We start from the raw sequence: 26526 nt of genomic DNA on the forward strand, positions 1-26526 counted from the left end.
CACGGTTTGATGTTAGAGGCATAAAGAGGTTATAAAGAGAGGTGTGATTATGCATATTATAATTAAGGGCACATAATTGTCTATATTATAGCTATCATGATGAAAATACATGAATATATATGATTTGTGATATAACATGTGAAAATATGCCTTGTGATTGATAATGTAACATGAGGATGACAATGAGTTATCACTTGCATTCTAATTAATTAACATGCCTTAGTATATATTAGATATATTTTGGTTACTGAGTAGTTATATTTACTCCTCTTTCTTCAATATTATAAGAGCTAACTCATCAAGACAGGATTGAAAAAAATAATTTGAGGCTTAGGATATCCTAAATTTATAGACCTCGTTTATTTATGAATTATGTGTATACCTTATTTTGATATTGCCAATTAGGAGATTACATATTTTGCTTACTTGCACCATTTGATTGTAAGCTAAGTTGTGTATTTTGAACCCTAAGATGTATGTGAATTTATGAGTTGTTGAGAAAATGTCAAAATACTAGTGCAAGTGAGGAGTGAATATATTTGTGATTGAAGGTGAACTATATGATGCAACTGAGGCTTCCCCATTTATTTTTGTTATTATGGGGTTAAGTATTGAAAATAATATAAATGTGCTATGCATGTGTTGTGGTGTGTTACACAGGTATTTTGGGGTTTATTGAGTGTGGTCTAGAGTTTAAGTCTAAGCTTTTAGCACTTAGAATGAAAATGGGACACCTAAGTTGTGTTTTAAATATAAAAGAAGTCAGTTTGAAAATAGATGTCCAACTTTTGATTGAAAAATAATTTGAACGTAAAACTAATATCATTAGCTAGAACTCGAAAAAAGTTTTCAATAGACACTTAGATCACCTAAATTAGACACTAGACAGAGAAATGGACAGTGTTAAAAATTTGTTCTTATTATTGTCAAATGACAGCAATAGAAGCTATCATGTTATGCAATGTGCCATGGCGCATAGCACAACTTGGAGTATACTGTAGCGCATTCCCCTGTTTTTGTGTTGAATTGTTGTTTTCAATGAAAATGCAAATGCGTTGAACCTTTTTGATATTCTATGTTTTTATAATCAAAATTTATTCTAATTTTAATTTATGAAATGATATTTAAACATTTTTTTATATTTGAAAACTTGAAATTCTATTTATGTAATATCACAAACTTGCTAATCCAATTAAATTAATCCTATAATTATCTTAATTTTAAAGTTAATTGTAATTTAATAAGGAAGAACTTACAACTTAAAACAATAGCCTTTAATCTTTGACAAATCCTTGGGAAAAGAATTATTGTATAGCAAACATCCCAATTTTAGGATTTCTTCTATGCTTCTATTTCCACTTTCACAATTCAAGCGTACCAAACACTAGGAAAAAGTATGAAACAAGTCCTATGAGAAAGATAATGATAAAATGAAATATGAGTAAATAAGAGGAAAATTTGAAATTTTAATTTTGATTTGTGAAAAAAATAACAAACGAAAAGATCACATCAGGACCTTGACTTTGTAAAGCGTTTGGATTAGAAAATTTGAATTTCTCTAAAAAAAAAAAAGGAAAGGAAAGCAAAAGGCAAAGCTGGCAAGGAGCTTAATGAAGCCACGCTTGGCGTGTGTTTTCTTTATTGAAGGAATACATTCATAATTAAAAAACAAATTACAACATCAAAGGTCTAAGGCGATCACTTTCATCGTCTGCCTCTCTCGGGGAGAGGTGAATGATAATCAAAGGTACAAAAATTAACTTTAAACTATAAGACAACTTAGCTAAAAAATCAACATAACAATTAAGAGTCTCTATTAACATAGTGAATAAATAAACTCCAATCTCTCTGGTATTAAAGGCGTGCTTCATCAATAATATTCTTGAAAGGGTGTAACTCATCACAGCCTTTGGTGATCAAAGTATGGCCTCAATGCAGTTGCATTGGATATCCACAATGTGTTTCCCATTAAGTCCAGCAAACGTGAAGGCCATGAATAACAGCCAGCAGCTTCACAAGTTTTAACATGTTTTGATACACACACCCCCCCTCCAATCTTTATTATAAAATACTTTTAACCATTTCACGCATTTTAAGAAAAGTTATTTTTTCTTTATATCATAAAAAAAATTATATGTACTTTCATTTTTACCCTCAATTTTAAATAATGATACAACTACATTAAATACCTTCACATTAATCAAGAAATAATAAAATTAAAAAAAGTAGTTTAATTATTGCAAAGTGTCCTATATTTTGGATCAAAAATTACATCTAGAAGGTGTCTTATAAATAAGACTAGAGGGAGTATATATATAGGTCTCTGTAGGATTTTTTTCATTACTCTAGATTCCTCTAGTTTATCCCGTCTGTAACATTAATTCCTATATTTTTTAATATCTCCAAAAAGACAATGAGATGACAAATAACAGTGTTAATGATGCTGACATATGACTAATGCCGTTAATCTGTGACAAGTTGGAATTATTGTTCAGCAGATTAACAGCATTGCTCATACGTTTTTCTGGACAGGTTCAAAAATGGAAGGATTCACGATGTAGACAGGATAAACTGCAGGAACTTGAAGCAACAACAAAAACACTATAGGACCTGTACCAAAATATGTTAAAACTATGGGATCAATGGTTATGGTTTCCCTTAATTTTAAACTAAAATGCACAAGTCTTCCACTTCAAAATATCTTCCTCTCAGAAACAAAATGACAGGAATTGCATAGCATCACAGACAACCTTGCTAGACTCAGGAATTGGCATCAAATTAGGATCAGATTTGATCCATTATATTCAAGCTAAATTAAAGCAAACAAAAACAAGAGAAGGAAATTAACAAGATAATACGGCAAAAGACAAGAAGTTTACTGACAAGGGACTTGCTTCATCTCAGTCCATATTCAAAACTTAACCTTTCCGATACTCATTCACCTTGCAAGATCCAGTTTAGCCTCACACAACTTCAGGAGTTCAGTTCACGACCTTCTTCTTCCTCATGACACAGGATACATTTATTCAAAGATTCCATTTCAGTGAAAACAAACATTGAGACATCTGTTCAAGATTCCATTTCGGTGATAACAAACATTGAGAGCAAGCTTTCCTTTTCCGCCAGACCATATCCTGCAAAAACACAAAAAGAACTGCAGTGACAAGGGACTTGGTTCATCTCACTCCATATCCAAAATCTTTCCATTCTTCATTCACTATGCAAGACCAAGTTTAGACTGATATAGTTTCAGTAGTTCACTAGCTTCCTCCTCATGACACAGTATAAATCTATCAAGAAATTCCCTTTCAGTGTAGATAAATAATTTGATCCATCTTTCCTTTTTCACCAGACCCTTTGACAACAAAACTTGAAAGACGGAACCGCGTGGAACAATTCGCTTATTCAAACTAAGTGACAAAACCACTGCATGTTTGGTAATAATGGAAGGTGGACAGCCCAATTGGTAGACAAGAAACCCCATAATTGCGTCAATTTTATCCTCAGATGCCTTCATACAAGATGGACACCTTCTAAAAGCAGCAATTATGTCATCGCCAGACCAGCCCCACTTCTTATACACATCAGCCTTTTTTGACCATGTAGATTTGCTTAGTGATGACAGCGCATAGATGGCCATAATAAATTGAAATTTTAAAGGATCAAAACCCATTTCCTTAAGTTCCTCCACTATCATCTTGAATTTGCCAGTGTTTTTAGTTAATGTCCTAGGATACCATTCCAACAATTTTCTGACATTTGACTCAGGAACTCCGACTTCTCTTAATAGCTTCATATTGGGCACGGCACGGGCGTTAACATCAAGAAGAATGCCCGAGAAACACGTAAGAGCTTTAATGAGCTTGTCATCAGATTGAAACAAATCTCCAAGGAAATCAAAGGAAGGAATGAGCTGCTGATCCAAGCTTCTTCTCATGACGTTGGGACAACTACACAAGAGCCTAGGGATGTCTGAGCTCGAAACGCCTCTGGATATGAAAAACTCAATCTTGGGAAGTAAAGTTTTCTCAGGGTCAGATCGAAGAAGCTGAGGGACTTCACTCGTGAAACGAAGAATCTGGGATTTTGTGAATCCGAGATTCTTCTGGAAATTGATAACCAAATCTGGTTTTTCTCGTGTTTGGAAGTTGACATACTTGGAAGCGGAAACGGCTTGATCGGGTGAGAAGCCACATGTATCAATGAGATATGAGACAGTGAAAGAATGCGCATTGAATGTAATTGAATTACAGTACCTGGCAGTGGCAGGTAGCGATGGATTTTCAACGCAAAGCAATTGTTGAAATGTTGAAGGAGAAGCTGTGTTGATGAAATGCCTCCTAGAAGGAATGAGTTTTCTGAGAAAGCAAAACATGGATTCAAAAAACTTGAGCAAGAAAACGGCAAACCCTCGCGGCGGGGCAGATGAGAAGCATGGGGTTATACCAACGGTGAAGCGATGATATAATAATTAAATTAAAAAAATTATATATAAATATATATATATAATAATTTAAATATAAAAATAAATATAAAATTATTACTTAATTAAAAATAAAATTAAATATTTTAAATTTATTATAACTTAACAAACTACGATAAAACATTAAATAATTAAAAAATTAAAAAAAAATGATAGAAAAAGAAAATTAATTTTTTGGTAACCTGATTTTTAAAAATTAAGTTTAGTTTTTAATTTGGCTGTCAATTTAAAATGGTTCAATTTTATTCAACTATTTAAATAATTTTATTTAGATTAATTGAACTGTTAGCCGAACTGATTAACAGTACAACCAATTTGATTTTTTAATTATTGATTTATATTACACTTGCGTTGTCCATGTTAGGGGTGGGAAAATTGTTTGTAAATGTTGTAGATGGTGTGGGGGAGTCAAGGCATGATATTGATTGTATCAGTGCGTGTCAGGGGTGACTCTGACATGCTTTATATTGATCGTATACAGCCTGGTTTGATAGAAACCGATTACTTTGCATGTCTGACACTTAAAAAAAAAAAAAAAAAACTCAGTATCTTACAAACTAAGTTTTGACTTGTAGCATCTTGATAAATATTTTTAAAAGTGTAGTATTTTAAAAAATAATTTTTTTTTTGCAGCATGATAGTAAATTTGCCTATCAAATTCTTACTATTTAGTTTTATTTATTTTTCATAATTTTATATTTTAACAATAATTTTGTGAAATATTAAACTCGAGCCATTGAAAATTTAATCCAAAAATTATCATAGAAAATGGGGTGGAAGTGAGAGCAAAGAGAAATTAAGAGAAACCAAATCCGTATGTTTTTTTTTTTTTGAGCCAAACAAGTCTTTGGGTTACGGATACTTGGTTTTTAAAAGGAGGAAGAGGACAAAAGGTTTCTCTCTGCAAATTTCTACAACAGACGCGCGTTTCATACAATGCATAGTTGTTAATTTCTTAGAAGGACTTGTAAATAATAGAGCCACGTATTTACAACCCTCTTATTAAATTTATAAATGTATAAAGATGTCTTGTTAATTATTCAAAAGGATATGTTTCTTCACCTGGTTAATGTTTTGATTCTTTCAAAGGTAGCTAATTCCTTGCTTTTGTCTTTAGCATGTTCAGGTCATATTATTATGTTTTTGTCATAGAAAATTAGAATTTTCCTTTGGAAGGCTGCATGGGACTATCTCCAACTTAATTTTGTCAAAAAAGAAGGAGCCAGAATTGGCCAAAAGATTTGTCCATCCAGCTACAATTTCCCTTTTTTTTTTTTTGTTACCTACGATATTAGAAACAATATTGTTTGAGACATTATCAAATATTAAATGTAGATACCCTTGCCAACAAGAATTAAAACCTTATTTTAATCATATTGTGAGAATTAGCCGCTTCTGCTAATCTCAAATCCTTCACATTCTTTGGGATTGCACCAAAGCCCAACATGTCTAGCAAAAATTAATTAAATGTTCTAATTTGACATTGGACCATATGGAATGAAAAAACATAAAGTAAAAAGCTCACACACTCACTAATACATAAAAGACTTTTTACAATGAAAAAAAAAAGACAATTTTTACATCAGGCTAAAAATCAGTGCAGTCTAAAGGATATTCTACACTGGTTGTAGAAAATCCAACAAACACGCTCAAAATTACAATATTGTAACCTTCTAGAATTTCTACATCGTTTACCTTGCAATCTCTGTAGAATGTCCCCAATAACAAGCAAATTTTGCCTGGTGACTAGAAGACCACTATGGCAGAGACTCTCTTTGCAGTTAAATCAATTTCCAATTGGACAAGAAAATCCTAACACAGCAGTCGAGCAAGGGCGTGAAGCAAAAATGCGGTCAAGACTCAAAGAGTTTAGTGCGTCAGGCAGCCAAAAGACGAGAACAGTTAGCTTGTAATGTAAGTGACGAGTCGCCAAAAATCGCTTGTACGCTCTATTACCATGACAAAAACCATTTGAAAGATGACTAATATGTGGATGTATTTATGAAACTTGAAAAGGTGGAAATGACAAAGCAATGACAAGATGCTAGCAATTTTTGCATTTTTCTTAGTCAGAATGGAATGTATAACACAATCTGAATAGCTAAATATATTGAACTTGATGGAACAATGTAATGCAGCGTAGAGAAATGCCATGGAAGAAACTAAAATATTATTTATTTGTGATGGATGAATCAGAAGGTTAGTGTAATCCATTCTCTTTTTCATTAAGATTATCCAATGTCTTCCCATAATGCTGCGTCGTGTGAGAAAATGACATGTTTTACAGTAAAATCTGAAAAATGATGTCTGCACATATAACAGAATCATCTTCGATTTCTTTTGGAAGCAACATAGTTAATATAATCAAGGAGATAGTTTAAAAAAAAAAAACAGAAAATCAAGGAGATACTTAATCAGCATGTCCAATGAATCACATGACATAGGAGACAATTTAAGCTCTACTCCCTCCAGTCCTATATACAATTTACCTCATAGAAAGAATTAATGGTTCTTTTTACAAGACAAGTTTCCAACTCCAAAATGTCTCCCTTTAAGAATTTAAAAAATAATAATAATAAACATTGCCATTGTATTATACATGACCATATTTGATAGACACCTAAATGGGATAGGATTCCACATCTATTTACATAATGCATTGATCATCCCATACTATGCAATGTGACACTTGATATTTTATACTAACAAGTCTCCACCTGCACTCCATGGCATGTAACTCGGTCTTTTATTAGTCAAAATCCTTAGTAGGTAGCCCACTTAATGGGTACTTAAGTGATATGAGAAATCCTAACCCAAAAGCTTATTTTTGAGGCAGGAGAACCAACTCACTTAAATATCAAATCCCTTATTACTCAACATGGGACTTGATATTCCATACTACAAGTCCCCGTCACTGTTCAACTTAGGAAAATTCAATTCAAGAAGAAATTTGAGTGCCTAGAAAACGCTCCATTAATTTGATTGGTCATGTCCAAGCTAAATTAAAGCAAACAAGATAGAATTTCATAGATATCAATAATGTTATGCACAAACCAATTTTGAAGAGAAGAGACTAAACCACTGTATCATCTCAGTCCATGCCCGTACCTGTAAGCCCTTTCCATTCTTCATGCACCTTGCAAGCTCCAATTTATCCTGATACAGCTTCAATAGCTCAGTAGCTTCCTTCTCATGACACATGATAGACTTTCTCAGAAAGATGTTTTCAGGGTACATAAATAGCAGTGGCAAACTTTTCGTTTGAACCAGACCCTTTGACAACAAAACCTCAATCACAGCACCTCTCGGCAAAATTCGTCGATTCATACTGAACGCAACAACCCATGGATATTTAGCAATAATGGAAGATCTACATCCCAATTTGTTGACAAGAAAACCCAGCACTGCATCAATCTTCTCTTCTGATGGCTTCATGATAAATGGATACTTTCTAAATGCTGCAAGAATGTCATCCTCAGACCAGCCCCATTTCTTATAAACATGAGCCTTTTTTCTCCATGTGGATTTGCTTACTGATGCCAATACAGCAACTGCCAAAAGTTTATCATCAAAGGACTAATTCCCATTTCCTTCACTTCCTCCATAATCCCCTTAAATCAAACATGAATTTCAGTTATCACCATGGGAAAATATTGTAACAATTTTAAAACATTTGGTTCAGGAACTCCTGATTCTCTAAATAACTTTATATTATGCATGGGTCGGCTGTTTAAATCAAGAAGAATACCTGAGAAATTTCTGATAGCTTGAATAAATTTGACGTCAGATTTAAACAAGTCTCGAAAGAAATCAAAGGAAGGAATGAGCTGCTTACTTAAGCTTCTCGACATGATGATAGGGCAACTACATGTGAGCTTAGGGATGTCTGAGCTCGAAACGCCATTGGATATGAAAAAGTCAATCTTTGGCAGAAGGGTTTTCTGAGGATTAGATCGAAGAAGCTTTGGGACATCCCTAACGAAACGACGAATCTGGGGTTGGGACAGTCCTTGACTCTTGAGGAAATTGATTACCAAATCTAGCTTCTCTCGCGATTCGAAGCTGACACACTTAGAAGCTGAAGCAGCTTCTTCGGGTGAGAGGCCTCATGAGTCAATGAGATACAAGACAGTGAAAGAATGCCTACTTGATGCGTTGAATTACAGTACCTCGCAGATGGCCACTGTTGATGAAGACAAAGCAGTTCTGGGAGTGCCGTCTCTGGAGAAATGGGGTTGAAAATGTGCCTTCGAAAAGGGATTGTCTTGCGGAGAAAGCAAATCATGGATTCCAGAAGCTAAAGGCAATGCAAAAGGAGAAGAAGCAACTCAGGAACTCACCAATTGATGAAGATATCTTTGCGAAACCTTTGCCGATGAAGATCCCGCATTATAATATGCTGTTATTTGGTTTAACTGCGCTGCTCATTACAACAGGCACGGTTAAGAAATCTGAATCATTTAAATTTCAATTTGGATTGTGAAAATTTAAAGCATTATTATATATTTTTATTTTATATTTATTAAAATAAAAATTATAAAATAATATTAACAAATATTTATTTTTAATCTTATTTTGATTTAATTTTAATATTAGATTTAATATATATGTGTGTATTTAAATTGTTTAGAATATATCTGAATAATTCATATATAACAATTGCAAAAATTTTAATATTAGATTAAACTCTTTAAATTAAATTTAAATCAGATTAAAAATAAAAAATTTTAAAATTATTTTATAATTTTATTTTAATAAATATAAAATAAAATATATAATAATATTTTAAATCTAATCTGTCTTGATGTCATTACATAATCAACAATGAAGTTAAACCCATTGCTTTTCGATGCTAACATTTTAATATATATATATACACATACACAAACCCATATACATGCCAGAAGCACATTCAAATATATGAAATATATAATTTTCATATATTTTTATAATATTTAAATTTGGTCATTTATTTTATTCATTACTTATGGATAATATAAATCTGACATTTTATTAATTGAATTAAAGCATGATTACGTTTTAGTTTTTTATTTTAAAAAATGCGAAATAATAAATCCATAGTCCAAATGGACAAAAACGTTAATTACAATTTTTCTTTATCATTAATTACAATACTAAAAAAAAGTGTATAAATGGCTTTAAAAATTTTAAGATTATCAACTCAAATTGAGGGAAGTAATATGGACTTTCATCATTTAAATAAGTGGTTGAAATTCAAATATAAACTTTTTACTCCCTCCGTTAAAAAATGTAAGACATTTTTTAAAAAATTGAATATTCAAAGATGTAAAATATTTTTAATCTTTCAAGGTGTAATTATTGCTATTTTTTCAAAAGTGCCCCTATTGATAATAATTTTATATTTATTATAGGGTATTTAATAGAGGTAAATATGAAAAGATAGTGTTAATTTAAAAGTAAGTAACTACTTTATTGAAAGGTAAAATTCGATTAAAAATATCTTATATTTTTTAAATAGAGGGAATATATATCTAGCAACTTAGTTATAAAGTTTTTATCTTTGCTTTAGCAAGTAGTTGGAATTCAAATATTAAGTCTGACCTCTTCTCTCTTTTTAGTAACTTTGTGTGTCTAGTAAAAAAAAAAAAAGCTCTCTTGAGATTTTCTCAAAATTATATAGATTTTTTTATTACTTACAACTATCTTCTTGTTAAAAACAATCTTACTCAATATAATATTAAGTATTAAATATAGTATTAACAGAGATTTGAACCTTAATTTTTTATTTTATATTTAAATGTTTATTGCTTTCTTTCCTCAAGCTCAAGAGATGTCCATAGCCATTGTTTGAATATTGCACTTTTCATATTTTAAAAGTACTTTTTCACTCTTAGAAAGTGAAAAGTTATTTGGGTATAATTTAATAAGATTAACTGTATTTTTTAAAAGTCCTTTTTGAATGAGCTAAATATGCTTTCTTAAAAGTTTCATGTTATTACTTTTAAAAAATAAATTTAAAATGTAAGATCTTATTTAACCATACTATCTCAAGTTTAATTTCTTATTCTTTTATTTAAAAAATAATTAATTTATTAAAAATATAGTTATCATGTAAATAATAATAATTAGATATCAAGTTTTTATCATTATAAATTGAATAATTAATTATGTTAATTTTTAGTATTAATTTATAAATAATTAAAAAAGTATAAATAATTAGAGATCAAATTTTTAATGTTATAAATCAAATTTTATGTTATTTTAAATATTTATCACATTTTTTTAAATATTTTAATTTAAATATATTACATTTGTATAATAAAATTTATAAATTATCATAAATCAATATTTTTTTACTAATTGTACATTTAAAAGCACATTTCACTATCATAATTCAAATAACTTTCAGTGTACCAAACTGATTTTTGAAAAAATATATCCAAATATAAATTTCATTACAATAACTGACTTTCACTAGATTGATTTTTGTCAAATGAACTTTTATTAAATGAATTTTTAACAAAATGAAAATCAAATACACACAATGGTTATCTTGCCAATCCCTGCAAGTGTTTCCTTCCCTTTCTGTAGAAGCTTTGACATTTTATTCAGATTCCATGGTTCTGAGAGGTCGGTGTAATATATCATATATGCCATTCGAATTATCATCTCTTCAACCTCTTCTATGACAGTTTGTGAATCACCTTCAAATTTACTTGCATGTTATTTGTATTATTATGTTCCTTTCGAATGCAGCAATCGATTATTGAATAGTCAATTTAATTATCTCTGATTAATTTAAAGTACACAAGGGAATCTTTCAATCACTAAAATTGTGGTATCTTTAATATAAAAAAAAAAATACCATTCAATTTGCCTATAAATATAGGACTTTTGGTCCAAATCCAATGCACTCATCCATTCTACTTAACATTCAGCATTGAAAAATGAACACGAGTTAATACATTAACACAACACTAAACTACTTTCAAACCATTCCCCAAACATTACCAGCCATGAATAGAAACTTATCAACTTTTTTGTCCGTGATTCTTGTGCACTCCAATGAACCTGCTATGAACTTAAACCTCACCAGCTGATGACCACACAATAGAAAGTTTATCCGTAGAATTTTAAAATTATATTGCTCCATTTCTTTGGCATGTGTTGACTATTTTCATTGGAATATGTAATCATTCCTTGTGACCAGCTGTGCATTTCTTGAGCCACAAGTAAGGGCTGGCCGACAACAATCTCATTGTCATGAGTTGTTCTTTCAGCACTTGGTTTGGCCAAATTTTCCACCTTCTTTTTAGCCTGATGGACCCTGAAATGCATCCAAACAACAATACATGTAAAACCAAGCCAAATATAAAGTCGAAATTCAATCAGATTGAAGCCTTAGATGAGTATTATATTTATATAATGAACTCATCAATCATTTTCAAGGAAATACAAGAACAAGAAGAAGAAGAAGAAGAAGGATTGTATCATGTCATTGTACTCTGTTTCTAAGGAAATATAAAAATAATAAAAATAAGGGACATAAAAGTGTGCTCAGAATGAACAGCACAGCATAATGCCTAGTCTGGGTGGTAGATTCTCCAGATCCAAAACTTGCATGTTCTCGTAGGTTTTGCAGGCACAGGATCACACCCAAAAGAGATCAGTCATCCCATTCATGAAAAAACATAATGCAGAGCTTTTTTAGGATATCAGAAGTTCAGAATTATGAAAACCTAATGACATCTAAGGAGCTTAACAAGCCTTGCAATCCTGGAAATATCCATGCACAGAGGACTAAACTCATTATATGGAATAAGATTAATACTAATAGTTCGGTATCTTGTAAGGTTATTTGGCTTGTTTTGTTCTTGGAAAGGATTCATAGACACGTAAAGAGATGTACTATAAGTTTATTCTTTCAAATTTATCCTTCCAAAATTTTATAGGGAAAATTACGGAAAAGTCCCACACAAAAATTTTAATTACTTTAAAATTCTATGAAATGCATAAAATATTTTTAAATCTCAAATCCTGTACAATTATAATTTAACAAAGGAAAATGAAAACTTAAGTCAAGTTGTAATTATTTCTGTCAAACTATAATTGCACAGTATTTAAGACTTCTTAGCAATTTGTGCATTTTATGATATTTTTGGGTGATTAAAATTCTTAACAAGGGACTTTGGAGTGATTTTACTAAACTTTATATTGGCATAAGTAAGGAAAGAGATTGATTATACATGAGAAAGAAAACATTTTTAAAACCAAAATCATGGTCCGGTCTTTCTTGCCAAAAATGCTCTTGCCAGAGACTCGGTGGTAGTCACTGCAGCAACTTTTTTTAATATAGAAAACTCTTTTTACGTAACAATTAAGTACTACAAATCTATTAGCAACTCAAGCATAACAAAATCACATCTTAAACGTAAATGTAATTCTCCCAATTTTTCATCTTTACAAAAATCTTGCACATGGAGACCTATAAGGATAGGGGTGAAATTAGGTTATATGTTGAGGGGGGCCATTTTTTTTATTTTTTCTAAGGAGGTATAGATTTCATATTCATGACATGTCTCTCAACTATGACTCCATTTAAAAAGGCTTTTAGATTTAGTTAAAAAGGCTTTTTTTAGGTGTTTTTGGGCAAGGCTTATTAGTAATAATTGCACGATGTTTTGATAGAATGGAGTCTATTTTAAAAAGAGGTTGTTTTAGTTAAATCCAAACTCAAGCATGTTGAAAGAGAGAAAGAAAAGTATACAAATGCTAGCATAAAAAATTATGATAGAAAAGAGATAGTAAGTTGACATATAAAAAGCAATCGAGAATTAAGTTATTTTCCTCTTGGTTTTGTTTATAAGAAAGATAGAATGAATTTTTTTAATCTTATTTATAGATATGCTATTAATTTTTTTATAACAATTTTTTTCTTTTACTCCATTAAGGTGAAGAGAAATGTGAAAAGAAAATAGAGATGTGAGAAAATTAAAAGAAGAAATTTTCAAAAATTATAACTCTTTTTAGAAGCTCTCTCTCATAATTTTCTTTTATTTCTAGCTCTTTTCTTCAATTGAGATGAAGAGTAAATACTGGTGAGAGAAAACATGTCAATAAAGTATATATATTAAATAAGAATAAAATTAAAAAACTTATTAAATATTTAGCAAGAGTTAATGATTTTATTAATTTTAACAAAACAAGTTAAAATTATTTTATAAATAAGATGGATGAAAGGTATGTACACATACATAAACATTTGTTTATGATTATACAACCCAACTTTAGCTTCACTTAAAATCTCATGCTGGTTCCGCCCATGCATAAAGAGGCAAATTCATGTAATAATTATAAAGATTGTGGACAAAAATAAATTTCACACTTTAAATTTAAAATTTAAATGAAAATTTAAGAAAAACATAATTTTAAATTTTCAGACTTTACCAGCATTTTATTATTATTTTTTGTATTTTAATCTTTGTATTTTTATGTTTTATTATTTTAGATTTTTATATAAATAAAGTATAAAAATTTTAGAGAAATTTAAAATAATAAAAAATAAAATTAAAAAAAAATATATAAGGATTAATAGTAGCGCCTTCTCGACAATTTTTTACTCATGTGTCGTCAGGTTCTCACCATCACTGTGTGGTCGCTAAAGCTAAACTAACGAAGAATCTGAACGGACACATTCGCATGCAACAGCCAAGAGGCGGGGTTGATTGTAAAAACTCACTGCGGGGCCAGCGATCAAGGTGCGTCCAGACATTCATTGGTGGAGCAATAAATTTGTGTTTGTTCGGATAATTGGATTTAAGATTTCCCAAAGGCAAAAAGAGAAGCAACCCAATGCTAGCATCAATCGCAAGCTCTCACCATGGAAAATCACTTTTCAAGCTTCAATCAGACCCCAATCTGGTGGTTTCACTACGTTCTTCAAGAACTTGCTCACATCTCGCTTCGATTCCTCCCAACAATTGCTCCTTTAAATTCACACTTCAACGCAAATTTCACCCACAATTAGTGTTAAACCAATCTATTCGTGTTCCGCGCACCAGTCTAGCTCCATTATCGACAATCCGCAAAACTTATAGGTTAAGCTATGCTCCTCCTCTTCGTTGCGGCATTTCACCGAATCAGTATAGTTCAAATGGTGGCCGGAGTTTTCGGGATTGGGTGGAGCTTGTTGGAGAGGTACTGTCCACGGCATTTCCCTTGTGGGTTACTATTGGGTGCGTGTTGGGGTTGGTCAAACCTAGTTCCTTCGACTGGGTGACGCCCAAATTGAGCATTCTTGGTCTAACCACGATCATGCTTGGCATGGGTATGACGCTTACTTTTGATGATCTTCGTGGAGCTCTTGCTATGCCTAAGGAAGTACTCTCAGGTTTCGTGCTTCAGTATTCGGTTAGTATATTTACGTAGAAGCTAAAATAGTCAGTCATTGGTTTCCTGCCTTGATTGACAAAGATTTTCTACATTGTTAATCTGATTAGTCGTTCTGTATGCTGTCCCCTTATGTTAGTTTCATTGTTTCATGAAGAGCCGTACCAACTGCAGTGGATTTAAAATCTTTTTCTTCATTTCCTCAATGATTCCCTTATGTATTTGTAGGATATTGTCAGACAGCTAATTCATTTTACTATTACATTTGTTATATTATTTATTTTGAAGCCAGTACCTCTAGGCATTGGATTTGGAATCCCCGTTTGATGGTCCTAATGAAGATAAGGGACCCAGTAATTCTGGGTATGCTTGAGATGCTATATTATGCTACTAAGCTTGTCGGAGGTGCTGGCAAAATGTTCAATTAAGGCAGAGAAACTGACCAATTTTTTGGGGATGCAGAAATGATGGTAATGAATGAATAGCCAAGGGACTAATGCCAGCTATCTATTTCCAATCTAAGACGTCTAAAGAGCGGAAATCCCATATTCTTTAATTTATAATAGATCCTTAGGTGTATTAAGGATGAAGAGGGAAGAATTTTAGTTACAGATGATGAAATTAAAAATAGATGGGAGACTTACTTTTCCAAACTTTTCAATGATGGAGAGGGTTCATATAATAACTTGGAGGATTTAGTAACTGGTGAAGGAGAACAAAATTTGTCATTCTATCGAAGGAAGCTCTTAAGAAAATGGCAAATGGTAGAGCCAACGGACCTGATTGTATATCTATCGAAGCGTGGAAATGTTTAGGTGAAGAAGGGGTGAGATGGTTAACTAAGTTATTTAATGTGATCTTACGGTCCAAAAAAATGCTTGATGAGTGGAGGAAAAGTACATTAATTCCTATTTATAAAAATAAAGGAGATATTCAGAATTGTACTAACTATAGAGGGATTAAACTCATGAGCCACACAATGAAATTGTGGGAGAAAGTAATTGAGCACAGGTTGAGATTGGAGACAAGTATTTCTAAGAATCAGTTTGGTTTTATGCCAGGTAGATCAACTACAGAAGCGATTTATCTACTAAGGGGATTAATGGAAATATTGTTGTAAAGATAAAGATTTACACATGGTTTTTATTGATTTAGAAAAAGCTTATGACCGTATACCAAGAGAAGTGCTTTGGAAAGCATTAGAAAAAAAGGGAGTACGGATTGCTTATATTAAAGCCATACAAGATATGTATGAGGGGGTAAAAACTAGTATAAGAACGCCTAGTGGTCAAACAAATGATTTTCCTATAAAGATTGGACTACATCAGGGATCATCTCTGAGTCCTTATCTATTCAACTTGATTCTAAATGTTTTGACGGAACATATTCAAGGGGAAATTCCCAAATGTATGCTCTTCGTAGATGATATAGTTCTTGTAGCAGAGATAAGAGAAGAGGTTAATTGCAAACTTGAGTTATGGAGAAAGACATTGGAGTCGAAAGGTTTCCGTTTGAGTAGGAGTAAGACAGAATATTTATATTGTAAATTTAGTAAGAGACTATTCGACAATAATTTAGAAGTGAAATTGGGAGATCAAATTATACCTCAAGTGAAAAAGTTTAGATATTTGGGAGTCATTATTCAAAATGATGGCGAAATCAGTGGAGATATTTCATATAAGATTCAAGCTGGGTGGTTTAATTGGTAGTGAATGCTGGACTCTAACGGAAAGTTTTATTGCACTGCTATCAGACCGGCAATGTTATATAGTAGTGAATGCTGGACTCTAACGGGACAGCAAAAGCATAAAGTTGGAGTAGCAGAGATGAGAATGTTACGATGAATGTGCGGACATACACGTAAAGATAAAATTCGAAATGAGCACGTACGCGAAAAAGTGAGGGTAGCACCTATTGAGAAAAAAATGGTAGAAAATCGGTTGAGATGGTTTGGGCATGTACAAAGAAGACCAAGGGAGGCACCAGTGAGAAGAGTGGAACATATAACTTTGAGTCCGATTAAGAGGGATAGAGGAAGGCCTAAGAGAACACTCTTGGAAGTTGTTGAACGCGATCTTTTAATTAATAATATTCCTAAAAGCTTGATAAATGATAGAGCACAATGGCATCTTGCAATCCATGTAGCCGACTTCACCTAGTGAGATAAAAGCTTGTTGTTGTTGTTGTTGTTGTTGTTGTATCCTCAGCGATTATGATTATACAAAAAAGGCATTATATCTTGGTCGGATCTTGGTTTTATACTTGTATTCATACCTTAAACTATCAAACTTTTGTCTTTTACCAAGTAGTTCTTACTACGGGCAGCCTTACTTACATAGTTTGTTGCATTTGATTCCATGGATAATAAGTTAACCCCTTGGAAATTGAGCATTCATGTGTTTATCATGCCAGAGGGGGCAGTTTCAAGTTCTTTTTGCTTAGATGATACCCATGATATGTAGCCACCTACTCCTATGATATGTAATTAGAGATGCGTTTCCTTTTCTTCTCAATTTACTGGCACACTGAACCATTTTTTCATGATGATTTGTCCCTGTTTGTGTCTAAATATTTCTTTACACTTATGTAGTTTATTTTCATACAGTATGACATTTGTTTACTTTGTGAGAATGTGATATCTGACAATTCTCAGGTTATGCCAATATCTGGATTTCTTGTAAGCAAACTCTTAAATCTGCCATCACCTTATGCAGCTGGTTTAATATTGGTTGGGTGCTGCCCTGGTGGTATGTGTATTGTCCTGCTTATTTATATTTGTACTCCATCCTCCACCTGATCAAAGTAATCTCCTTAATGTTTGCAGGTACGGCTAGTAACATTGTTACTTATCTTGCACGGTACATTGGTTCTCAGAATTTTCTGACAGTTCATTCTTAATGCATGTGAAGGACTAGTAGTTCTAATGATCTATTTGTTTTGCCAGAGGCAATGTGGCGCTTTCTGTGTTAATGACAGCTGCAAGCACTTTTGCCTCTGTGGTATAATGATTTCTGTTTTAATTTTTATTCTTGGGTTGAGTGTTGATAGTAATGTGCTATCTTAAACCTTTTACATGTAAAGGCATAAGAATTAAGTATTACAATAACGACTTTACATGTTTGATATGAGATAAATTTGATCTCACATCCACCATTTTAATCTTTTCCTTTTATGTTTCAGGTCATGACTCCTTTTCTGACAGCAAAACTAGCTGGTAAATATGTAGCTGTGAATGCAGCTGACTTGCTGGTGTCAACTTTGCAGGTAACATTGCTTATCAAAAGTTTCCTATTTCCATATCTGCTTTAATGCCGTTTTTTTTTTTTTTTAAGGTTTACATTAGGAGGATTCGAATCCTGATCACTACAACATTCCATTTCGCCTTTAATAACTGAGCTAGTCTCAAGCGGCTTCTGCTTTGATGCTTTTATCATTGTCTTTTTCATGTCAAACAGGTTGTGCTCCTACCTGTTCTGGCTGGTGCTTTCTTGAATCAGTTTTTCCAGCCTTTTGTTAAATTCTTCAACCCATTGATGCCACCTGTTGCTGTAGCAACCGTGGCAATTTTATGTGGAAATGCCATAGCCCAAAGTTCTTCAGCAATCCTCATGTCTGGAGGGCAAGTGATTCTAGCTTCCTGTCTTCTTCATGCTTCTGGGTTTTTCTTCGGTTACATACTTGCAAGGATGCTGGGGATAGATGTGTCCTCATCTCGAACAATTTCCATTGAGGTTGGCATGCAGGTAAAACATTAGGCCACTAGAATGGTCTAGTGATTGGGAAGTCTGAGTAGTTAGTGAAATGTCTTCGATTCAAATCTTTGTTCTGTCCTGTACTAGAAAAATAGAAAACAAAATCAGTTAGTCACTTAATCAATCATGGTATTTTACGACCGAAATCAATGAAAAATAACGACACAGAATGTTAAAATGATGAACTTTTCGTTATAAATTGTCTGGTTCACTTGTAACATTTTCATTGTTCTGAAACTATCACCAGGATTTCTTTAAAAGACTATTTTGACTATGCAACTGTAGGGCTATAAGTGAAACATATTTTAATTAATGATATTGTTATTTCAGTTTTAATCAATGCATCAATATATTTTAATATATGTATATATATATATAAATAAAATTTATAGGATGCACACCTTTTCCTTTTACGTTATGAATAGTGTGATTTATTCTTCAAACTCGTGCTATTTTATGTATGATAAAACTTTAACAATGCCCTTGACATTGGACCATAAATATTGCCAATCATTTATCATATTCTGTGGGATACCAGAAGTTGATTGTGGGGTAATGAAACATATCAGGACTTTACACATTACATAGAGAAGTTAAAAATATGCCTATTTTTGTGGCTTTCCACATTACAGAACTCGGTTCTTGGACTTGTGCTAGCTACAAAGCATTTTGGGGATCCTCTGACAACAGTACCATGTGCAGTTTCCAGTGTGGCACATTCAATCTTCGGAAGCGCGTTGGCTGGAATTTGGAGACGCTCTGCACCTTCTGAGTGAAGAATTTGTATGTAATCAGTCGTTGAATTCATGCATAAGCTTTGGAACTGTTTCAGCGATGACTTGTTATCCTTTCCAGTCATTAATTAAAATTGCATCTGGGTTGTTTTCACTACCCTTAGTTCAGATTAAATCATGTCTTGCTTTTGATGCTATCAACAATATATAGAGTATGTTAATATAGGTGATAAATTTAAGCTTATACCTAGTGAGAAAATTTTCACAATGAAGAGACGAGTCTCATATGTATAGATTATAGTCATGTCTGTAAATTAATGCACTTAACTTAAACGTTATGTAAGAAATTATAATACTAGAAATTATCAACCTCATGCACCTATAACACCTAAAGTATCAAGACACCTTCGGAAAAATATGAAACCAAAATATGTAGTAATTCTTCCAAATAAAAGAAAAAAGGTATAATAACCATCATGAGGTTACTAATAAATAAATAAAAAAAAATCCTCTTGCACTTATTGAAATGCAGTATTATTCCATGGGAGCTATACCTATTTAGAGTGATGTTAATATTATCATGAGGCTATGCCTTTTAATTGGAAAGTTGTGTCAATTTAATAGATACTGCTTTATAATCTACTATGAAAAAAAGGGATTTAATCACCACTTCATTTTTTAACACAAATTTATTGTTTTTGCCTTTGAATGCAAAATAAATAAATAAATACAAGTAAACTATCACTTTATATACATTATTATTGTTTTGGTTCAAGTTTTGAGAGTCCAAACTAAATACTTGAGGACTTCATTGTATTTAGGAAGAAATTTGTCATTAATCCAGTCTGCGCCTGAGGTTTAAAATAGATGGAAATAAATTAAGATTAAATGAAAATATTGCTCATACTTTAAAAACTTTGGGCACTATTTTATTCTAATCCCTTATGCAATGTTAAAAAAATTTTTTCTGGAAAGAAATTAAGAAATACAATTATTCAAAATTTCTTTCCAAGGACATTTCTTATTTCCTTTTTAGGAAATATTTCTCTTTCTACCAAACATGCACTATCCCCCCCCCCAAAAAAAAAAAAAAAAAAAAAGAACCATTGCTGCCATTTGACAACAGATTCCAATGAAGAAATTAAGCTTATATGGCTAATTACCAATACCTGCTATGCTAGCTCTTGCTAATCTTATATGGAAAGGTTTGATTGAACTTGAATTACAAAAATTCCACCATTATTATCGACCAACTTTAATCATCAAAAAAGTTTAATTATATTAAAATTTATATTTTCTGTGGACAGAACTACAAAATTTTTTTTCAGCAACACTTATATATGTTGTAATTTATTTTATAAGTGAATGCAACTAGATGGCTTTGTATTAAATAAATAGTTACTTCCTCCGTTAAAAAATATAAGGCATTTTTAATCAAATTTTACCCCCAATAAAAGTAGTTATTTACTTTCAAATTAACCCTATCTTTTTCATATTTATCTCTATTAAACACTGTATAATAAATATAAAGTCATTATCAATATGTGTACTTTTAAAAAAAAGACAATAATTATATTTCAAAAGATTAAAATACTTTATATTTTAAATATCAATTTCCTTAAAAAATATCTTATATTTTTAAATAGAAGGAGTAATAGTTTAAATTTTATTATCATAAACAAATCACACAACTCCTGTTGCACAGCGAGCACTTAGAACCCGGCATTTGTTTGGTCTAGCATTATATTTTAATTATAAAGTTACTATCAATATGTGTACTTTTAAAAAAAGAAAATAATTATATTTTAAAAGATTAAAAATACTTTATATTTTTAAACATCAATTTTCTTAAAAATATCTTATATTTTTAAATAGAAGAAATAATAGTTTAAATTTTATTACCATAAACAAATCATACAACTCCTGTTGCGCAGCGAGCACTTAGAACCCGGCATTTGTTTGGTCTGGCATTATATTTTAATTATCGGTACATGTGACTCCTGCAATAAAATGTATTTTTAAATGCTTAAACAATAGTTAAAAAAAAAAACACAATGATTTACACAATTCTGAACACAAATTTATGAAACTTATTGCAATAAAATGACTGAAAAAAATAAACACATAATAATATCATATATTTTTTGTGGATATAATTCAGATAATCTTACCTCATATTTCAAGAATACTAATAAGACAATTATGGTGTTTAGTTCAACTAGTTGAAGATGTTAAATCAATTTATTTTAGGATTTTATTTTCAAATCTTGTGACATGTAGTTATATTAAATAAATATATCAGGGGCATTCTCATAGATACACTCATATGTTTTTCAAGATATTAATGAATGAAATAAAAAAATGAGACAGATATAAATAAAAATGTAAGTTACAAATTAAAAAATATTTAAAAATTAAAAATTTAATTTCTAATTAAAATTTTAAACTTTAATATAATTTAAATTAATATTTGCAATTTATTTTTTTGAAAAATTATCGTCACATAATTTTTATTAAGTTATATTTATGATCTGACTATTATTCTTATATATATATATACACACACATATCGTGTCAGCAGACAAAGCGCGGGTTATTTCCCAACGAAACAAACCGGTCCAAAGTATTTTTGGTGTCCCGCCATATTCAAAAGCATCAATTTTCTCATTCCAATTCGCTTCACCGCTCTGTTCAAACTTCAAATTCCGAAACCCCAAAATATTTCACTCCCTCTCAATTTCCAAACCTCTATTTCCTTTCGCTCTCTTTCTCTCACTTATACTTCTTCCTTGCTTTCTTCCTTCTGTTTCTGTTTTCAAACCCCGCAAACAAACCCAGAAAACCCAAAAAATATGGACCCCAGTTATCATGGCTTACCTCCCCTCAAGCGATTCAGACTCATCCAGCAGCAACAAGAGCTCCAGAATCATCAGCCACATCACACTCACAATCACAGATCGCAGGATGAAGCCACCGGCGTTTCCTGCTCAACCTTACCGGCAAAGAAGCGTAAGGAATCGCGAGATTCAACATTTCTTTCAGTCTCTGTCAATGCTTATTCGTTACCAGCTAAGAAACGGGTATGGGCTCTTCAACCTGATTTTGCTTCCGATGTTGGTGTTTCTTCTATTGACCTCAATGTTGAATACAAACCATCGGTTGAGGAAGAAGTAAGATCAGTAGATGATAAGGCCAATGATGCTGAGATTCCATTAGCAGCGAATTCACTCGATGTTGAAAATGAAAATGAAAATGTCAAAGATGTTGTTGAGGATGACGAAGATGGGATTGTGTGTGCTGTATGTCAAAGCACAGATGGGGATCCAGCAGATCCAATCGTTCTCTGTGATGGGTGTGATCTAATGGTTCACGCCTCCTGCTATGGCAATCCACTTGTAAAGGGTATACCAGAAGGCGATTGGTTCTGTGAAAAATGCAGGGTTTCATCGTCTTCTCAATCTAAGAATGATGATGAAAGCAACATTTCTTGTTGCCTCTGTCCTACAAAGGAAGGGGCTATGAAGCCCACTGTAGATGAACGGTGGGCCCATCTTGTGTGTGCACTTTTAGTCCCTGAGGTGTTTTTTAGGGACCCAGAAGGAAGAGAGGGAATTGATTGCTCAAAGGTTCCGAAGAAGAGATGGTCTGAGAAGTGTTATATTTGTGAATCTTCAAATGGATGTTCCATTTTGTGTTCTGAGGTCAAGTGTCCTTTGGCATTTCATGTCACTTGTGGGTTGAAAGAGGATCTTAGCATTGAGTATCGAGAAGGGAAGAAAAGTGCTACCATTGTTGCTGGTTTCTGCAAAAGCCACACTGAACTATGGAAAAAGGTACATCTTTTCAGGAAGCTTGCTGTTTCTTTTGCTAGGCTAGGATATAATTTCGGTGTGCTAATGCCTAACAGTATAGTTGTCTATTATTTTTTAAATGATTTAGGTTTGTATTTATATAATGATATTAAAACTCAACTCAAGTTGATTAGTCAGACTAGTAAATTGGTGAACTAATTTCTATCTGACCAATCAAGTAGTTTTAATCAGGTTAATAGATTAGATTTTATATATTTTTTCTCACTTTATTGACCCTAAAATAATATGGTTTGGAGTTAAAAAAATAATTATAATTGGGTTGGTATTAGTTCAATCACAATCTTGATTATTGACTATTAAATTATTATTTTGATCGATTCAATAACCTGTGCAAGATTTAGTATCTTGATTTCTAGAGTATTATTTCTTTGAAATTTCAAGTCAAATTTGACAATGCTTGATGTGATTTATTTGATTGGTCATATTGATTCATATTTAGGTCTCCTTGGAAATAATAAGCTGATATTTCCTAAAGAGATTAAATTTAATATCTTGCGAGTATCTAGTGTGTCTACATTTATCTCTTGGATTTGTTGATTCAAAGTAAGCCAATCAATTGGAGTGGAAGCTGAGTTTAAATATGCGTTTGTGCGGTAGTGTTGTGCAACCCCAACCCCAATTGAAGTAGTAGCAAATTTAAACCAATCTGTCTTTGTTTTCTCCTTTCAAATAGATTTGAGATCTAAATTAAATGATTGTTAAATTTTGTATGAAGGTGAAACAGAAATATGAAACTAGATCACTTAAAAAAAATGACGACGACATTGTATGCTATCTAGAGGATCTGAATCAAGATTTTTACAGTAGACTTGTAAAGGATACAGTATGTTTAGGCTGTTTCGCTTCTTTTGCCTTACTAATAGTGAACCCACATGATTTCTCTTATCTGTAAATGATTATGATTTTATTTGCAGCAACAGCTATCTGGGAAATACAAAATCGTTGCTGAAGAAAAAAAGTAGTCTCATGCTACTAACGTACAAGTCTCATGGTACAGTACCAATTTGAATGGTGCTTGTTGGTGTCGACAAAACTTGACTGTTCTTTCTTTTAGTTAGTCTTTTGACACTTAATTTCATGTTTGAGCACTTCAGATTTCATTTGCTCTTGTAGTTCCTCTGCAGTGACTTGGTGAAGAGATAGAAAATGAGACTTATTTGACATGTAAGTTTTACCAATCTGTTTCCTTTTAATGGGACTGTGGTTATTAGATGGAGTCTTGAGCTGTTGAATAAAGCCCGGCTTGTAGCGGGACGTTGAAATCAATGTAACTGTTTTATTTGAATGAAAACCAACTTCTTGATTTACGTTCAGAGATTTATTTTAATACTATTGAAAGATGGCGTGCAAGCTGGTAGTGTTTAATACTTTCGAATCCTGCTGGGAAGAAAATTATTCTCATATTAACGTTTACTAAGACTTTTTAGACAATTTAAAAGGTTTATTGGATTTTATTTATAAGTCACATTGCATATTTGTAGATAATATTTTAAAAGTATTTTAAAATTTTTTTTATGAAAAAAAAAAGTAATATGACATCATTTTTTAAATTTATTATGTATGAATATATTTAAAATTTTATACACTTTTATGTTTTATATTTTTTTTGCATTGGTATTAATGAGGTTAGTGAAAATAATTTATAAAGAGGATTGAAGGAGTATATATTCAAATTTAATCATTCTTCTACTAATTTTATTACAAGGATTATGGATCTTCTTATGCGTCATTGATAGGTTTCAATTGATTATGTTTTTAATGAAGTAAATTAGTGTGTTGATTGGTTGGCTTATTAAGCCGATAAGGGTAGTTTCAAATTTCAATATTCAAATTTTTAATGACCTACAGGGTGTAAAAAATTTTTTGTGTTCAGATATTTTTCTAATTTTTTTTGTAAATGTACGGTTTGAATCGTAGCCTTATAAGCTCAACAAAAAAAAAAAAGTAGTACAAGAGAAGGCTTATAAGGATCGCATTTTTTTGGGATGTCAATTTATGGAAGGCAAAACAAGATTTTAGATAGCCTGACCTATCTGAATTGCCATCTCAATGCAACAGGTCATTGTGGGCCAAGATATAGAAAACAATAAGTTTCTTTTAAAAAGCTTGTTGGATTAGGGTGATTGATGTCTATGAATATTTGTTAGATTTAGTGTTAGTTTGAATTAAAAAATTTATAATTAAGGTTAGTACTTAACTAAGGTTAGAAAATTGAGGTTAGATTTTTTTTTTTGTAACTTTAACATGATTTATGTTTAGATTTTTTTTTAAAAAAATTTGTTGGACAAATTTTGATATTTGTACAAAAAATATTAAACTTAAAATTCCAAATTTTTAAAAAGTAGTTTACAAGTATGAATACATCAGTCAATCAAAAAATTCCCATCCTAATAATTATATACATATGAGACTTTGAAAGAAATAAATTTCATCAATACTTCTATTCACAGCGTCGACCTTTATATCAAAAATGCAAAGATTATTGATTATAGTAGAGAGGTTGACATTGTGACAAAGCTACCCTCGTTTTGGTTCCCATTCCTTTCATTTTCGATTCCATCATCATCTTGTTCTTCCTTTCTCTGCTCTTGCCAATTGCTGTTAATAGCCTCAATTTTGCCTCCATCATCACCGTCTATGAAACTGGTATAACATCTTGAAATTAAACCCTTGTTGACTAGATTAAATAAGGATTAATTAAGTAAATTAAAATGATGTGTTGTTAGAGGGTCTTAACTAATTCCTTGAATTATAATTTCATATCTTATCTGAAGCAAAGAAGGAAAAAAAACAAGAGAAAGCACCTTTGTACCATATGTCATGGTGCACACATTATGTCTTGTGGCGTTTGCTTCACAAAAATGTGAATAGAAACTCTATGTCACATGCGGCGGCTCATGTGTCATGCGTTGTAATAGATAGCCAAATTTTGACAATGATAAGTTGAGTTTCAATTCAAAAAGAAGAGAGAAACAAAAATTTGAGCAAGAGAGACTTAAAGCACTTGGAGAGATTTGCTAGAACTTGAAAAATTGAAGATTTGGGAGAATTTTGGGCTCTTAAATACAAGAGGTAAATTTCTCAAGCCTTTATCTTCCTTTCTCTCTAATTGTTCAGAAGTTTGGCTATTAGGGTTTGTTGTTAGATGTGATTTTCAGTTTATAAAGGTTATAAGTTCGAACTCATTGACTTAACAGAGTCAATTAGAGTTATTTTAGTTGTTTAAACTAATAATTAAAGTTTTTACATGTTTTGGTACTTGAAGGTGCATTTATGGCTAAAATTAGCCACTAATTATGATTGTTGGAGTTGAT

The 26526-nt window shown here is 31.7% G+C and overlaps 4 protein-coding genes across 8 annotated transcripts; 2 read left to right on the top strand and 2 right to left on the bottom strand.

Moving 5' to 3' along the window:
* Nucleotides 1-1607: 1607 nt before the first annotated feature.
* LOC129313118 (transcription termination factor MTERF6, chloroplastic/mitochondrial-like) lies at nt 1608-4430 on the bottom strand. Its single transcript, XM_054956023.1, has one exon. It carries the CDS (start codon nt 4373-4375, stop codon nt 3218-3220), a length of 1158 nt encoding a protein of 385 aa, XP_054811998.1. The 5' UTR covers nt 4376-4430; the 3' UTR covers nt 1608-3217.
* Nucleotides 4431-5931: 1501 nt separating this feature from the next.
* Nucleotides 5932-8874, bottom strand: LOC129312803 (uncharacterized). Of its 3 annotated transcripts, none has more exons than XM_054955532.1 (3): nt 8653-8874; nt 7592-8094; nt 5932-6432 (listed from the first exon to the last, which is right to left on the bottom strand). In XM_054955532.1, the coding sequence occupies exons 2-3, from the start codon at nt 7916-7918 to the stop codon at nt 6361-6363; spliced, it is 399 nt and encodes a 132-aa protein (XP_054811507.1). In that variant the 5' UTR covers nt 7919-8094; nt 8653-8874; the 3' UTR covers nt 5932-6360. The 3 variants fall into 3 exon arrangements, with proteins under 3 accessions (XP_054811507.1, XP_054811506.1, XP_054811505.1); XM_054955531.1 differs by having other exon boundaries at nt 8319-8874; XM_054955530.1 differs by having other exon boundaries at nt 8232-8874.
* A 5226-nt stretch (nt 8875-14100) lies between these two features.
* Nucleotides 14101-19584, top strand: LOC129312957 (probable sodium/metabolite cotransporter BASS1, chloroplastic). 2 transcript variants are annotated; one of them, XM_054955760.1, is made up of 7 exons: nt 14101-14875; nt 17508-17601; nt 17679-17712; nt 17799-17853; nt 18035-18118; nt 18310-18597; nt 19239-19584. In XM_054955760.1, exons 1-7 carry the CDS (start codon nt 14318-14320, stop codon nt 19380-19382), a joined length of 1257 nt encoding a protein of 418 aa, XP_054811735.1. In that variant the 5' UTR covers nt 14101-14317; the 3' UTR covers nt 19383-19584. The 2 variants fall into 2 exon arrangements, with proteins under 2 accessions (XP_054811735.1, XP_054811734.1); XM_054955759.1 differs by having other exon boundaries at nt 19309-19584.
* Nucleotides 19585-22081: 2497 nt separating this feature from the next.
* Nucleotides 22082-24497, top strand: LOC129314560 (uncharacterized). Of its 2 annotated transcripts, none has more exons than XM_054958038.1 (2): nt 22082-23173; nt 24133-24497. In XM_054958038.1, exons 1-2 carry the CDS (start codon nt 22193-22195, stop codon nt 24172-24174), a joined length of 1023 nt encoding a protein of 340 aa, XP_054814013.1. In that variant the 5' UTR covers nt 22082-22192; the 3' UTR covers nt 24175-24497. The 2 variants fall into 2 exon arrangements, with proteins under 2 accessions (XP_054814013.1, XP_054814012.1); XM_054958037.1 differs by having other exon boundaries at nt 22084-23173; nt 24127-24497.
* The last annotated feature ends 2029 nt before the right edge of the window (nt 24498-26526 follow it).

This window comes from Prosopis cineraria, unplaced genomic scaffold (genome assembly GCF_029017545.1).
Source record: "Prosopis cineraria cultivar Desert tree isolate PC_DT_omini unplaced genomic scaffold, ASM2901754v1 PC6, whole genome shotgun sequence".
NCBI lineage: Eukaryota > Viridiplantae > Streptophyta > Magnoliopsida > Fabales > Fabaceae > Prosopis > Prosopis cineraria.

Excerpts from the sequence above, each read along its gene's own strand:
- LOC129313118 (XM_054956023.1), bottom strand. The coding sequence starts at position 4,375 with ATGTTTTGCTTTCTCAGAAAACTCATTCCTTCTAGGAGGCATTTCATC.
- LOC129312803 (XM_054955532.1), bottom strand. The coding sequence starts at position 7,918 with ATGAAGCCATCAGAAGAGAAGATTGATGCAGTGCTGGGTTTTCTTGTC. Across the intron at positions 6,433-7,591 it reads AGAATGGAAAGGGCTTACAG|AGCGTACAAGCGATTTTTGG; the intron begins GTACGGGCATGG and ends TCATGGTAATAG.
- LOC129312957 (XM_054955759.1), top strand. The coding sequence starts at position 14,318 with ATGCTAGCATCAATCGCAAGCTCTCACCATGGAAAATCACTTTTCAAG. Across the intron at positions 17,854-18,034 it reads CAAGCACTTTTGCCTCTGTG|GTCATGACTCCTTTTCTGAC; the intron begins GTATAATGATTT and ends TTTATGTTTCAG. Across the intron at positions 18,598-19,308 it reads CCATTGAGGTTGGCATGCAG|TTTCCAGTGTGGCACATTCA; the intron begins GTAAAACATTAG and ends TACCATGTGCAG.
- LOC129314560 (XM_054958037.1), top strand. The coding sequence starts at position 22,193 with ATGGACCCCAGTTATCATGGCTTACCTCCCCTCAAGCGATTCAGACTC. Across the intron at positions 23,174-24,126 it reads ACACTGAACTATGGAAAAAG|CAACAGCTATCTGGGAAATA; the intron begins GTACATCTTTTC and ends TTTTATTTGCAG.